The 14,851-nt window shown below is 53.5% G+C and overlaps 1 protein-coding gene across 1 annotated transcript in view; it reads right to left on the reverse strand.

Annotated features, from left to right (window-relative positions):
• Positions 1–782: 782 nt before the first annotated feature.
• Positions 783–14,851, reverse strand: part of lg01h15orf39 (linkage group 01 C15orf39 homolog) — a 45,800-nt gene continuing 31,731 nt past the window's right edge. The window contains exon 5 of the mRNA XM_046353178.1: positions 783–2,962. Coding sequence (XP_046209134.1) covers positions 1,485–2,962 — 1,478 coding nt within the window. The 3' untranslated portion in view covers positions 783–1,484. The remainder of the gene's footprint in view (positions 2,963–14,851) is intronic.

Here is a 14,851-nt window from a genome sequence, read left to right on the forward strand (position 1 = left end):
TGGGCATGGTGTTAGGCATGGTGTTAGGCATGGTGATAGGTAGGGGGATAGGCATGGTGGTGGGCATGGTGTTAGGCATGGTGTTAGGCATGGTGGTAGGTAGGGGGATAGGCATGGTGATAGGTAGGGGGATAGGCATGGTGGTAGGTAGGGGGATAGGCATGGTGTTAGGTAGGGGGATAGGCATGGTGATAGGTAGGGGGATAGGCATGGTGTTAGGTAGGGGGATAGGCATGGTGGTAGGTAGGGGGATAGGCATGGTGGTAGGTAGGGGGATAGGCATGGTGTTAGGTAGGGGGATAGGCATGGTGTTAGGTAGGGGGATAGGCATGGTGTTAGGTAGGGGGATAGGCATGGTGTTAGGTAGGGGGATAGGCATGGTGATAGGTAGGGGGATAGGCATGGTGATAGGTAGGGGGATAGGCATGGTGTTAGGTAGGGGGATAGGCATGGTGTTAGGTAGGGGGATAGGCATGGTGTTAGGTAGGGGGATAGGCATGGTGATAGGTAGGGGGATAGGCATGGTGGTAGGTAGGGGGGATAGGCATGGTGTTAGGTAGGGGGATAGGCATGGTGGTAGGTAGGGGGATAGGCATGGTGTTAGGTAGGGGGATAGGCATGGTGGTAGGTAGGGGGGATAGGCATGGTGGTAGGTAGGGGGGATAGGCATGGTGGTAGGTAGGGGGGATAGGGGTGGTGGTGCTCATGTCAACTTCCTTTCTTTTTTGGATTTAGACCAACGCCTTTTAAAACTTAAATGTATTTTTTTGTTTGTAATAGGGAGCCATTTGGGTCTAAAATAGTGCACTATATAGGGAATAGGGTGCCATTTGAGATGCCATCTGTGACGGCCTTACTAGCTTAACATAAATTAAGACTTTGGACATTTTTCCGGAGGAAAGATTCATTAAAACTGCCTAAATCTTGTCTAACAAGATTATTTTGTGAACCGGAGAGAATTACAGTTAACTGATAGGATGAATAAATACAAATACAAACAATTTAACATAATGGTTGGTAGATTTATGTTTCCATGTTGCAAGGAGCACAGTTTAACCAATCGGTCTTTCTTAAGTAAAAATCATCTCCATCCTGTCCAACAGCATTCCTTTGGGAGGCAGCCAGCAGCTGACAGTTTCACAACAAACTAGCAAAGACCAACTTGAGGATCATTGGACGAGTTTGTTTTGCATCGTCCGATGCACAGGGTGGGGTGGAAGTTGCATATTGTAGACCATTCCATTGGTCCTAAAGTGAAATCTCCACCCACCCGGGGCACCAGGCAATGCAAGAACAGTAGTAGCCCAGAGAAAAGCACCGATACACATATCAAACTGTTGAAAAACAACACAGTCAAAACACACACACACACAGGAAAAATAATGTTTCACCAGGATTCACTCCTCTTTTTCAAGCCAGCCATTCTTCAAAAACCAAACAAGAAAAAACGCCCAGTTAGGCTTCAGTCCTGTCTCGGCCCTGTCTCAGTCCTCTATTTTTAGCCAACCCTTATTATAGTCTATGAGCAGCTCCAAGTAGTACTGCCACTCTGGTTCAGAGTCATATTTCACCTGGAACACAGTCTTCAGGGGGTTAGGGTGTGGCTCATGTACCTGCACCACCAGACCCCTGTACCACACCTCCGTCCCGTCCCCCTCCTCGTAGAGGTGTTGTATCCGTCTCCCCACCAGGTCTGGGTAATAGATCTTCATGACGGAGCGGGCGCGCTGCACGGCGGAGCGAAGGATCCAGCGGCGCCGGCGGTGGTCAGAGCTGTGGCAGGCAGACAAGAAGGGGCAGTACTTGATCTTCATGACGGAGCGGCGCAGGGAGGAGGCCAGAGAGGAGGGCAGTCGGCTGAAGGATGAGAAAGTGGTGAGGTGGCGCAGGGTAGAAGAGAAGCCGCCGAAATGCAGCCCTCGCTGGGGGAGCTTGGAGGACATCCTCCTGGAAAGACATCCATCCCTGGTTCTTTCCCTGGCCTCTCCTCTGTCCCCCTCCCTATCCCTCTTTCCCCTGGCCTCCCCATCCTCTGTCTCTGAGAGGAGAGGCTGGCTGTCTGAGAGAGGAGGCTGACTGTGTCGGCGCAGTTCAGGATCTGAGACAGAGACAGCCTGGTATCGCGTCTGTTGTCCTTTAAGTCCCTCAGGAAACAACACCTTCCTCAGCTTGAGGATCATCCCTGACTGGTTCTTCGTCCTGAGGCCCTGGGACCAGGCTGAACCTGAGGATGGGGTCTTGTAGGACGGCACGGACAATAGTGTGGATGCTTGATTCCTGTTGCTAGGAGACGAAGACAGCTCGTCTGAGGTCAAAGGGCACGTCCAGGAGTTAGACTCCTCCTCCTCCTCCAGCAGGGGTGTGGCTGATGGCTCCTCCTCTTCCTCCAGCTTATTGCCTCCATTCCGCTCTCCATCCCCCTTTCCACTTTTCTCTCCATCACTCTTTCCATCCCTCCTGTCAGAGTCACTGCCTGCATTGTCACTGCTCCACACTGGCCGGCCGTTCCTTTCCTCCTCCTCCTGATTAACAGTGTTCTTTAGAATGTTCCAGTCTCCAGCCTGCTCTGTGCTCCCACCACCCTCCAACACCGTGCGATCCCTCGTCCCTACAAACAGAGGTTTGGGGAAGCTCTTCTTCTTCTTCTTCTTGCCTTTCCCCTCTTTCCTCTTGTGTATCTTAAAGTGTGAGGATGATGATGATCCTCTCTTCGGGTCCTCTCTCGGTCTCTGAGAGGAGAGGCTAGCTGTGGCTCTGCAGCTCGGGGTCTGAGACGGAGACAGACTGATACATTCCTCCAGGTGTTGTGGTGAGGTGGTGGTCTGTGTTCCAATGTCACAGAGGTTGTTGGGTTGTGAACATGGTCCAGTGTTAGTGGCCAGTGAATATAGCCCACTGGCAGAGCTATCCTCTGAACACAGCGTTCCTTCTGGTGTCCTGGCCGTGTCACATGGCTCTACACCTGAAACACAGGCAACATGGCCGTTAGGATGTCTTTACATTAGCCTAATGTGTCAACTTGAAATGACAGGAGGATAACGTTGTTTGATTGCAGTTCACCAAAAATAATCAAGAGATATGAAGAAGAAAAGAGTGAAAGACGTTAACGGGAGGACAGAGAGACGTTAGCGAGAGGACAGAGAGACGTTAGTGGGAGGACAGAGAGACGTTAGCGGGAGGACAGAGAGACGTTAGCGGGAGGACAGAGAGACGTTAGCGGGAGGACAGAGAGACGTTAGCGGGAGGACAGAAAGACGTTAGCGGGAGGACAGAGAGACGTTAGCGGGAGGACAGAAAGACGTTAGCGGGAGGACAGAAAGACATTAACGGGAGGACAGAGAGACGTTAGCGGGAGGACAGAGAGACGTTAGCGGGAGGACAGAGAGACGTTAGCGGGAGGACAGAAAGACGTTAGCGGGAGGACAGAAAGACATTAACGGGAGGACAGAGAGACGTTAGCGGGAGGACAGAGAGACGTTAGCGGGAGGACAGAGAGACGTTAGCGGGAGGACAGAAAGACGTTAGCGGGAGGACAGAGAGACGTTAGCGGGAGGACAGAAAGACGTTAGCGGGAGGACAGAAAGACGTTAGCGGGAGGACAGAAAGACGTTAGCGGGAGGACAGAGAGACGTTAGCGGGAGGACAGAAAGACGTTAGCGGGAGGACAGAAAGACGTTAGCGGGAGGACAGAAAGACGTTAGCGGGAGGACAGAGAGACGTTAGCGGGAGGACAGAAAGACGTTAGCGGGAGGACAGAAAGACGTTAGCGGGAGGACAGAGAGACGTTAGCGGGAGGACAGAGAGACGTTAGCGGGAGGACAGAGAGACGTTAGCGGGAGGACAGAGAGACGTTAGCGGGAGGACAGAGAGACGTTAGCGGGAGGACAGAAAGACGTTAGCGGGAGGACAGAGAGACGTTAGCGGGAGGACAGAGAGACGTTAGCGGGAGGACAGAAAGACGTTAGCGGGAGGACAGAGAGACGTTAGCGGGAGGACAGAAAGACAAAGTAAATCAAAGTTGAACATTTCCCTGGAGAAAGGAGAAGGAGAGCAGACAAAGTCCCACGTCCAGTCTAAACTGCCACAGTGACTAGACACAGAACTGCAACAGACCAGATAACTGCACTCCACCAACCAGACCACTCCACCAGGCCCCTTCACCACACCGCCAACCAGACCACTCCACCACACCGCCAACCAGACCACTCCACCACACCGCCAACCAGACCACTCCACCAACCAGACCACTCCACCAGATCACTCCACCAACCAGACCACTCCACCACACCGCCAACCAGACCACTCCACCACACCGCCAACCAGACCACTCCACCAACCAGACCACTCCACCACAACGCCAACCAGACCACTCCACCACACCGCCAACCAGACCACTCCACCAACCAGACCACTCCACCACACCGCCAACCAGACCACTCCACCACACCGCCAACCAGACCACTCCACCAACCACACCACACCGCCAACCACACCACACCGCCAACCAGACCACTCCACCACACCGCCAACCAGACCACTCCACCACACCGCCAACCAGACCACTCCACCACACCGCCAACCAGACCACTCCACCACCCAGACCACTCCACCACCCAGACCACTCCACCACCCAGACCACTCCACCACCGAGACCACTCCACCACACCGCCAACCAGACCACTCCACCACACCGCCAACCAGACCACACCGCCAACCAGACCACTCCACCAACCAGACCACTCCACCACACCGCCAACCAGACCACTCCACCAACCAGACCACTCCACCAACCAGACCACACCGCCAACCAGACCACACCGCCAACCAGACCACACCGCCAACCAGACCACTCCACCACTCCGCCAACCAGACCACTCCACCACTCCGCCAACCAGACCACTCCGCCAACCAGACCACTCTATCAGTTCCCTCCACCACACCATTCCACCAGGCCCCTCCACCACACCACTCCACCAGGCCCCTCCACCACACCACTCCACCAGGCCCCTCCACCACACCACTCCACCAGGCCCCTCCACCACACCATTCCACCAGGCCCCTCCACCACACCATTCCACCAGGCCCCTCCACCACACCATTCCACCAGGCCCCTCCACCACACCATTCCACCAGGCCCCTCCACCACACCATTCCACCAGGCCCCTCCACCACACCATTCCACCAGGCCCCTCCACCACACCATTCCACCAGGCCCCTCCACCACACCACTCCACCAGACCAACCAGGCCCCTCCACCACACCACTCCACCAGTTCCCTCCACCACACCACTCCACCAGGCCCCTCCACCAGGCCCCTCCACCACACCACACCACTCCACCAGACCAACCAGGCCCCTCCACCACACCAACCAGGCCCCTCCACCAAGCCCCTCCACCACACCAACCAGGCCCCTCCACCAGGTCCCTCCACCAAGCCCCTCCACCAGGCCCCTCCACCAGGCCCCTCCAAGCAACTCATATTTCGCTGAAAGACTAAAACAGTGTTCATCTATTAAAATCAGAAAACTATGAGTCCCAAATGGCACCCTATTCCTGAAATAGTGCACTACTTTTGACCAGGACTCATTTGGCAGGCAACCAATGACTGAACAGTGTTGACCTCAGCCTCTGAGTGAAAGGTGAGAATACTAATAGTGCTGCAGTATACAGGCTACATGACAACACAGTCTGCTGCTACAGAAGATCAACATGAATAAACCAACACACCTGGGTTTCAAATACTTTGCGTTTGCTTTAGCCTGCCTACAGTTCCATTTGGGCAGGGTTAGTAAATTGTAACTTCCATTGGTTCATTTGTGCAAGGCAAAGCACAATCCAGCCTAGTGTAAGTATTTGAACCCAGGTCTGAATATTTATTTTTTTGCTAATACAGGAAGAAAAGGGTCAGGTAGAAGTCAAGTTCCCATGTGACCCCCATGTGACCCACATGTAAACACTAACAAAGTCAGCACTCAGCAGAGAACAGGAAATAACCAACTATCTGGCTGGATGAGATGATTCGGTTAGTGAAATCAGTTATGTTGACAGAGGTCAAAAGATTAAATCAGTCACAACTGTTGAGATAATGTCAAAGACTAGTGTGTGTTTTTAACCAAACTTTACCAAATAAATATCAAGTTTAAAATCTACTTCATAAAAAAAAAAGTTAGAGATGCTTGTGATATGTCAGTGTTGTTTTTTCCAACACATTTCTGTAGGGGACAAATGGAGGTTTGAGATGAAAGGGTGAAAGGCGAATTTAAAATGGTTATATCCTTCCTGTTTGGCCCTGTCCGGGGGTGTCCTCGGATGGGGCCACAGTGTCTCCTGACCCCTCCTGTCTCAGCCTCCAGTATTTATGCTGCAGTAGTTTATGTGTCGGGGGGCTAGGGTCAGTTTGTTTATCTGGAGTACTTCTCCTGTCCTATTCAGGTGTCCTGTGTGAATCTAAGTGTGCGTTCTCTAATTCTCTCCTTCTCTCTTTCTTTCTCTCTCTCGGAGGACCTGAGCCCTAGGACCATGCCCCAGGACTACCTGACATGATGACTCCTTGCTGTCCCCAGTCCACCTGGCCATGCTGCTGCTCCAGTTTCAACTGGCCTGGGCCCTAGGACCATGTCCCAGGACTACCTGACATGAGGACTCCTTGCTGTCCCCAGTCCACCTGACTGTGCTGCTGCTCCAGTTTCAACTGTTCTGCCTTATTATTATTTGACCATGCTGGTCATTTATGAACATTTGAACATCTTGGCCACGTTCTGTTATAATCTCCACCCGGCACAGCCAGAAGAGGACTGGCCACCCCACATATGCTCTCTCTAATTCTCTCTTTCTTTCTCTCTCTCGGAGGACCTGAGCCCTAGGACCGTGCCCCAGGACTACCTGACATGATGGCTCCTTGCTGTCCCCAGTCCACCTGACTGTGCTGCTGCTCCAGTTTCAACTGTTCTGCCTTATTATTATTTGACCATGCTGGTCATTTATGAACATTTGAACATCTTGGTCATGTTCTGTTATAATCTCTACCCGGCACAGCCAGAAGAGGACTGGCCACCCCACATAGCCCGGTTCCTCTCTAGGTTTCTTCCTAGGTTTTGGCCTTTCTAGGGAGTTTTTCCTAGCCACCGTGCTTTTACACCTGCATTGTTTGCTGTTTGGGGTTTTAGGCTGGGTTTCTGTACAGCACTTTGAGATATCAGCTGATGTACGAAGGGCTATATAAATAAATTTGATTTGATTTGATTTTTGTGGGGGGGGGGGGGCTTGGTTAAAAATAAAAAGGCAAAATGGACATTTGAAATGAAACGGACAAAAGAAAGATGTGAAGAGGAGAGAGAGGGGTAGCTTGGTTATGGACACGTTTAACTACTACATCCGGTCACTAACCCAGAGGACAGAATACAGGTCCCTAAATGGTCCACCACTTCCTTCCTTACAACAAACGTCTGAGTTTTAGCTGCACTGTATCACATGGTGCTGTTCTACACCCTGATCCCAGATCTGTTTGGGCTGTAAAGCCAACTCCCATGGTCATGCCAAACACGATCTGGGACCAGCCTAGCTGTTCTATACCCTGATCCCAGATCTGTTTGGGCTGTAAAGCCAACTCCCATGGTCATGCCAAACACGATCTGGGACCAGCCTAGCTGTTCTATACCCTGATCCCAGATCTGTTTGGGCTGTAAAGCCAACTCCCATGGTCATGCCAAACACGATCTGGGACCAGCCTAGCTGTTCTATGAATAATCCTACAGAAGGGAAAAATCCATTGTTTTCATTAGACCAGTGTTGATACAGTCCCAAAAAATGTTTTACATGTCAGCAGTCAAGTTTTCAAGATATTGGACTTTCAAGAAGCAGAAGTGTCACCAGCCACACCATGATGATATAAAATGCACATAAAGATGCATGTACAGGAAGAAGGTAGTCATGCTGTTAATATGGTCGATTATTAACAGCAGTTATCACAGTGTTATTAACTCTAAGGGTTATTAGTTCAATAATCATAGGTAGAGTTAGTTGACATTTCAACTTGAGTTGTGTGGTTAGAACTAGTGTGATACTGGATTGTTTGTGAGTATTGTTACATGCACACAACAATATGATTATTGTGAAGTCAGATTGATATAGTTTGATTTAAACGTTTACATGCGTTGCAAGAAGAACGGTTCCCTAATAATCTTGTTACACGACATCTGAAATCAGGCTACATGATAAATGCAGAAAAATCGGCAAATCAAAATAAACGTTCAAACATGTTATTTTTGTGAAGCAGATCAAACACCAACCAGACCACTCCACCAGACCACTCCACCACTCCACCAGACCACTCTACCACCACTCCACCAGACCACTCTACCACCACTCCACCAGACCACTCTACCACCACTCCACCAGACCACTCCACCACCAGACCACTCTACCAGACCACTCCACTCCACCACCAGACCACTCCACCACTCCACCAGACCACTCCACCAGACCACTCCACCAGACCACTCCACCAGACCACTCTACCAGACCACTCTACCACCACTCCACCAGACCACTCTACCACCACTCCACCAGACCACTCTACCACCACTCCACCACCACTCCACCAGACCACTCTACCACCACTCCACCAGACCACTCTACCACCACTCCACCAGACCACTCCACCAGACCACTCCACCAGACCACTCTACCACCACTCCACCAGACCACTCCACCAGACCACTCCACCAGACCACTCCACCAGACCACTCCACCAGACCACTCCACCAGACCACTCTACCACCACTCCACCAGACCACTCCACCAGACCACTCCACCAGACCACTCCACCAGACCACTCCACCAGACCACTCCACCAGACCACTCCACCAGACCACTCCACCAGACCACTCCACCAGACCACTCTACCAGACCACTCCACCAGACCACTCCACCAGACCACTCTACCACCACTCCACCAGACCACTCTACCACCACTCCACCAGACCACTCTACCACCACTCCACCAGACCACTCTACCACCACTCCACCAGACCACTCTACCACCACTCCACCAGACCACTCTACCACCACTCCACCAGACCACTCTACCACCACTCCACCAGACCACTCTACCACCACTCCACCAGACCACTCTACCACCACTCCACCAGACCACTCTACCACCACTCCACTCTACCACCACTCCACCAGACCACTCTACCACCACTCTACCACCACTCCACCAGACCACTCTACCACCACTCCACCAGACCACTCTACCACCACTCCACCAGACCACTCTACCACCACTCCACCAGACCACTCTACCACCACTCCACCAGACCACTCTACCACCACTCCACCAGACCACTCTACCACCACTCCACCAGACCACTCTACCACCACTCCACCAGACCACTCTACCACCACTCCACCAGACCACTCTACCACCACTCCACCAGACCACTCTACCACCAGACCACTCTACCAGACCACTCTACCACCACTCTACCAGACCACTCTACCACCACTCCACCAGACCACTCTACCACCACTCCACCAGACCACTCTACCACCACTCCACCAGACCACTCTACCACCACTCCACCAGACCACTCTACCACCACTCCACCAGACCACTCTACCACCACTCCACCAGACCACTCTACCACCACTCCACCAGACCACTCTACCACCACTCCACCAGACCACTCCACCAGACCACTCTACCACCACTCCACCAGACCACTCTACCACCACTCCACCAGACCACTCTACCACCACTCCACCACACCACTCTACCACCACTCTACCACCACACCACTCTACCACCACTCTACCACCACACCACTCTACCACCACTCTACCACCACACCACTCTACCACCACTCTACCACCACACCACTCTACCACCACTCTACCACACCACTCTACCAGACCACTCTACCACCACTCCACCAGACCACTCTACCACCACTCTACCACCACTCTACCACCACTCTACCACACCACTCTACCACCACACCACTCTACCACCACTCTACCACCACACCACTCTACCACCACTCTACCACCACACCACTCTACCACCACTCTACCACACCACTCTACCAGACCACTCTACCACACCACTCTACCACCACTCCACCAGACCACTCTACCACCACTCCACCAGACCACTCTACCACCACTCCACCAGACCACTCTACCACCACTCCACCAGACCACTCTACCACCACTCCACCAGACCACTCTACCACCACTCCACCAGACCACTCTACCACCACTCCACTCTACCACCACTCCACCAGACCACTCTACCACCACTCCACCAGACCACTCTACCACCACTCCACCAGACCACTCTACCACCACTCCACCAGACCACTCTACCACCACTCCACCAGACCACTCTACCACCACTCCACCAGACCACTCTACCACCACTCCACCAGACCACTCTACCACCACTCCACCAGACCACTCTACCACCACTCCACCAGACCACTCTACCACCACTCCACCAGACCACTCTACCAGACCACTCTACCACCACTCCACCAGACCACTCTACCACCACTCCACCAGACCACTCTACCACCACTCCACCAGACCACTCTACCACCACTCCACCAGACCACTCTACCACCACTCCACCAGACCACTCTACCACCACTCCACCAGACCACTCCACCAGACCACTCTACCACCACTCCACCAGACCACTCTACCACCACTCCACCAGACCACTCTACCACCACTCTACCACCACACCACTCTACCACCACTCTACCACCACACCACTCTACCACCACTCTACCACCACACCACTCTACCACCACTCTACCACCACACCACTCTACCACCACACCACTCTACCACCACTCTACCACACCACTCTACCAGACCACTCTACCAGACCACTCTACCACCACTCCACCAGACCACTCTACCACCACTCTACCACCACTCTACCACCACTCTACCACACCACTCTACCACCACACCACTCTACCACCACTCTACCACCACACCACTCTACCACCACTCTACCACACCACTCTACCACACCACTCCACCAGACCACTCTACCACCACTCCACCAGACCACTCTACCACCACTCCACCAGACCACTCTACCACCACTCCACCAGACCACTCCACCACCACTCCACCAGACCACTCTACCACCACTCCACCAGACCACTCTACCACCACTCCACCAGACCACTCCACCACCACTCCACCAGACCACTCTACCACCACTCTACCACCACACCACTCTACCACCACTCTACCACCACACCACTCTACCACCACTCTACCACCACACCACTCTACCACCACTCTACCACCACACCACTCTACCACCACACCACTCTACCACCACTCTACCACCACTCTACCACACCACTCTACCAGACCACTCTACCAGACCACTCTACCACCACTCCACCAGACCACTCTACCACCACTCTACCACCACTCTACCACACCACTCTACCACCACACCACTCTACCACCACTCTACCACCACTCTACCACCACACCACTCTACCACCACTCTACCACCACACCACTCTACCACCACTCTACCACCACACCACTCTACCACCACTCTACCACCACACCACTCTACCACCACACCACTCTACCACCACTCTACCACCACTCTACCACACCACTCTACCAGACCACTCTACCAGACCACTCTACCACCACTCCACCAGACCACTCTACCACCACTCTACCACCACTCTACCACACCACTCTACCACCACACCACTCTACCACCACTCTACCACCACTCTACCACCACACCACTCTACCACCACTCTACCACCACACCACTCTACCACCACTCTACCACCACACCACTCTACCACCACTCTACCACCACACCACTCTACCACCACACCACTCTACCACCACTCTACCACCACTCTACCACACCACTCTACCAGACCACTCTACCAGACCACTCTACCACCACTCCACCACCACTCTACCACCACTCTACCACCACTCTACCACACCACTCTACCACCACACCACTCTACCACCACTCTACCACCACTCTACCACCACACCACTCTACCACCACTCTACCACCACACCACTCTACCACCACTCTACCACCACACCACTCTACCACCACTCTACCACCACACCACTCTACCACCACACCACTCTACCACCACTCTACCACACCACTCTACCAGACCACTCTACCAGACCACTCTACCAGACCACTCTACCACCACTCCACCAGACCACTCTACCACCACTCTACCACCACTCTACCACACCACTCTACCACCACACCACTCTACCACCACACCACTCTACCACCACTCTACCACCACACCACTCTACCACCACTCCACCAGACCACTCTACCACCACTCCACCAGACCACTCTACCACCACTCCACCAGACCACTCTACCACCACTCCACCAGACCACTCTACCACCACTCCACCAGACCACTCTACCACCACTCCACCAGACCACTCTACCACCACTCCACCAGACCACTCTACCACCACTCCACCAGACCACTCTACCACCACTCCACCAGACCACTCTACCACCACTCCACCAGACCACTCTACCACCACTCCACCAGACCACTCTACCACCACTCCACCAGACCACTCTACCACCACTCCACCACCACTCCACCAGACCACTCTACCACCACTCCACCAGACCACTCTACCACCACTCCACCAGACCACTCTACCACCACTCCACCAGACCACTCTACCACCACTCCACCAGACCACTCTACCACCACTCCACCAGACCACTCTACCACCACTCCACCAGACCACTCTACCACCACTCCACCAGACCACTCTACCACCACTCCACCAGACCACTCTACCACCACTCCACCAGACCACTCTACCACCACTCCACCAGACCACTCTACCACCACTCCACCAGACCACTCTACCACCACTCCACCAGACCACTCTACCACCACTCCACCAGACCACTCTACCACCACTCCACCAGACCACTCTACCACCACTCCACCAGACCACTCTACCACCACTCCACCAGACCACTCTACCACCACTCCACCAGACCACTCTACCACCACTCCACCAGACCACTCTACCACCACTCCACCAGACCACTCTACCACCACTCCACCAGACCACTCTACCACCACTCCACCAGACCACTCTACCACCACTCCACCAGACCACTCTACCACCACTCCACCAGACCACTCTACCACCACTCCACCAGACCACTCTACCACCACTCCACCAGACCACTCTACCACCACTCCACCAGACCACTCTACCACCACTCCACCAGACCACTCTACCACCACTCCACCAGACCACTCTACCACCACTCCACCAGACCACTCTACCACCACTCCACCAGACCACTCTACCACCACTCCACCAGACCACTCTACCACCACTCCACCAGACCACTCTACCACCACTCCACCAGACCACTCTACCACCACTCCACCAGACCACTCTACCACCACTCCACCAGACCACTCTACCACCACTCCACCAGACCACTCTACCACCACTCCACCAGACCACTCTACCACCACTCCACCAGACCACTCTACCACCACTCCACCAGACCACTCTACCACCACTCCACCAGACCACTCTACCACCACTCCACCAGACCACTCTACCACCACTCCACCAGACCACTCTACCACCACTCCACCAGACCACTCTACCACCACCACTCCACCAGACCACTCTACCACCACTCCACCAGACCACTCTACCACCACTCCACCAGACCACTCTACCACCACTCCACCAGACCACTCTACCACCACTCCACCAGACCACTCTACCACCACTCCACCAGACCACTCTACCACCACTCCACCAGACCACTCTACCACCACTCCACCAGACCACTCTACCACCACTCCACCAGACCACTCTACCACCACTCCACCAGACCACTCCACCACCACTCCACCAGACCACTCCACCACCACTCCACCAGACCACTCCACCACCACTCCACCAGACCACTCCACCACCACTCCACCAGACCACTCCACCACCACTCTACCACCACTCCACCAGACCACTCTACCACCACTCCACCACCACTCTACCACCACTCCACCAGACCACTCTACCACCACTCCACCAGACCACTCTACCACCACTCCACCAGACCACTCTACCACCACTCCACCAGACCACTCTACCACCACTCCACCAGACCACTCTACCACCAACCAGACCACTCTACCACCAACCAGACCACTCTACCACCAACCAGACCACTCTACCACCAACCAGACCACTCTACCACCAACCAGACCACTCTACCACCAACCAGACCACTCTACCACCAACCAGACCACTCTACAACTTGAGTTGGTTAGAACTAGTGAAGGGGAGTCTCTGCTGGCACATGCTCAGATCAAACACGCCACTGGAACTCTGATGAAGCTGTTTACATGTCCTAAACATTACATCATTATATGAATGCTCACTGTCTGAGATCAATTGACACCCTTTACCATGGCACTTTGAGATTTATTTTAATATAATAAAATAATAATAATAATATATGCCATTTAGCAGACGCTTTTATCCAAAGCGACTTACAGTCATGTGTGCATACATTCTACGTATGGGTGGTCCCGGGAATCGAACCCACTACCCTGGCGTTACAAGCGCCATGCTCTACCAACTGAGCTACTGCAAAACCCTTACGCACCACTGCACTTTGTATACCAGGGTTGGCTGGCCTTCTCTAGTCACTTGTAGGCTCAGTCACTGGTATACTTTAATTTACAAAGCCATTTTGGGTTTACTACCTTTTTATTTGGGCATTTGTATTGTTCAGAAA

This window comes from Oncorhynchus gorbuscha, linkage group LG01 (genome assembly GCF_021184085.1).
Source record: "Oncorhynchus gorbuscha isolate QuinsamMale2020 ecotype Even-year linkage group LG01, OgorEven_v1.0, whole genome shotgun sequence".
Taxonomy (NCBI): Eukaryota; Metazoa; Chordata; class Actinopteri; order Salmoniformes; family Salmonidae; genus Oncorhynchus; species Oncorhynchus gorbuscha.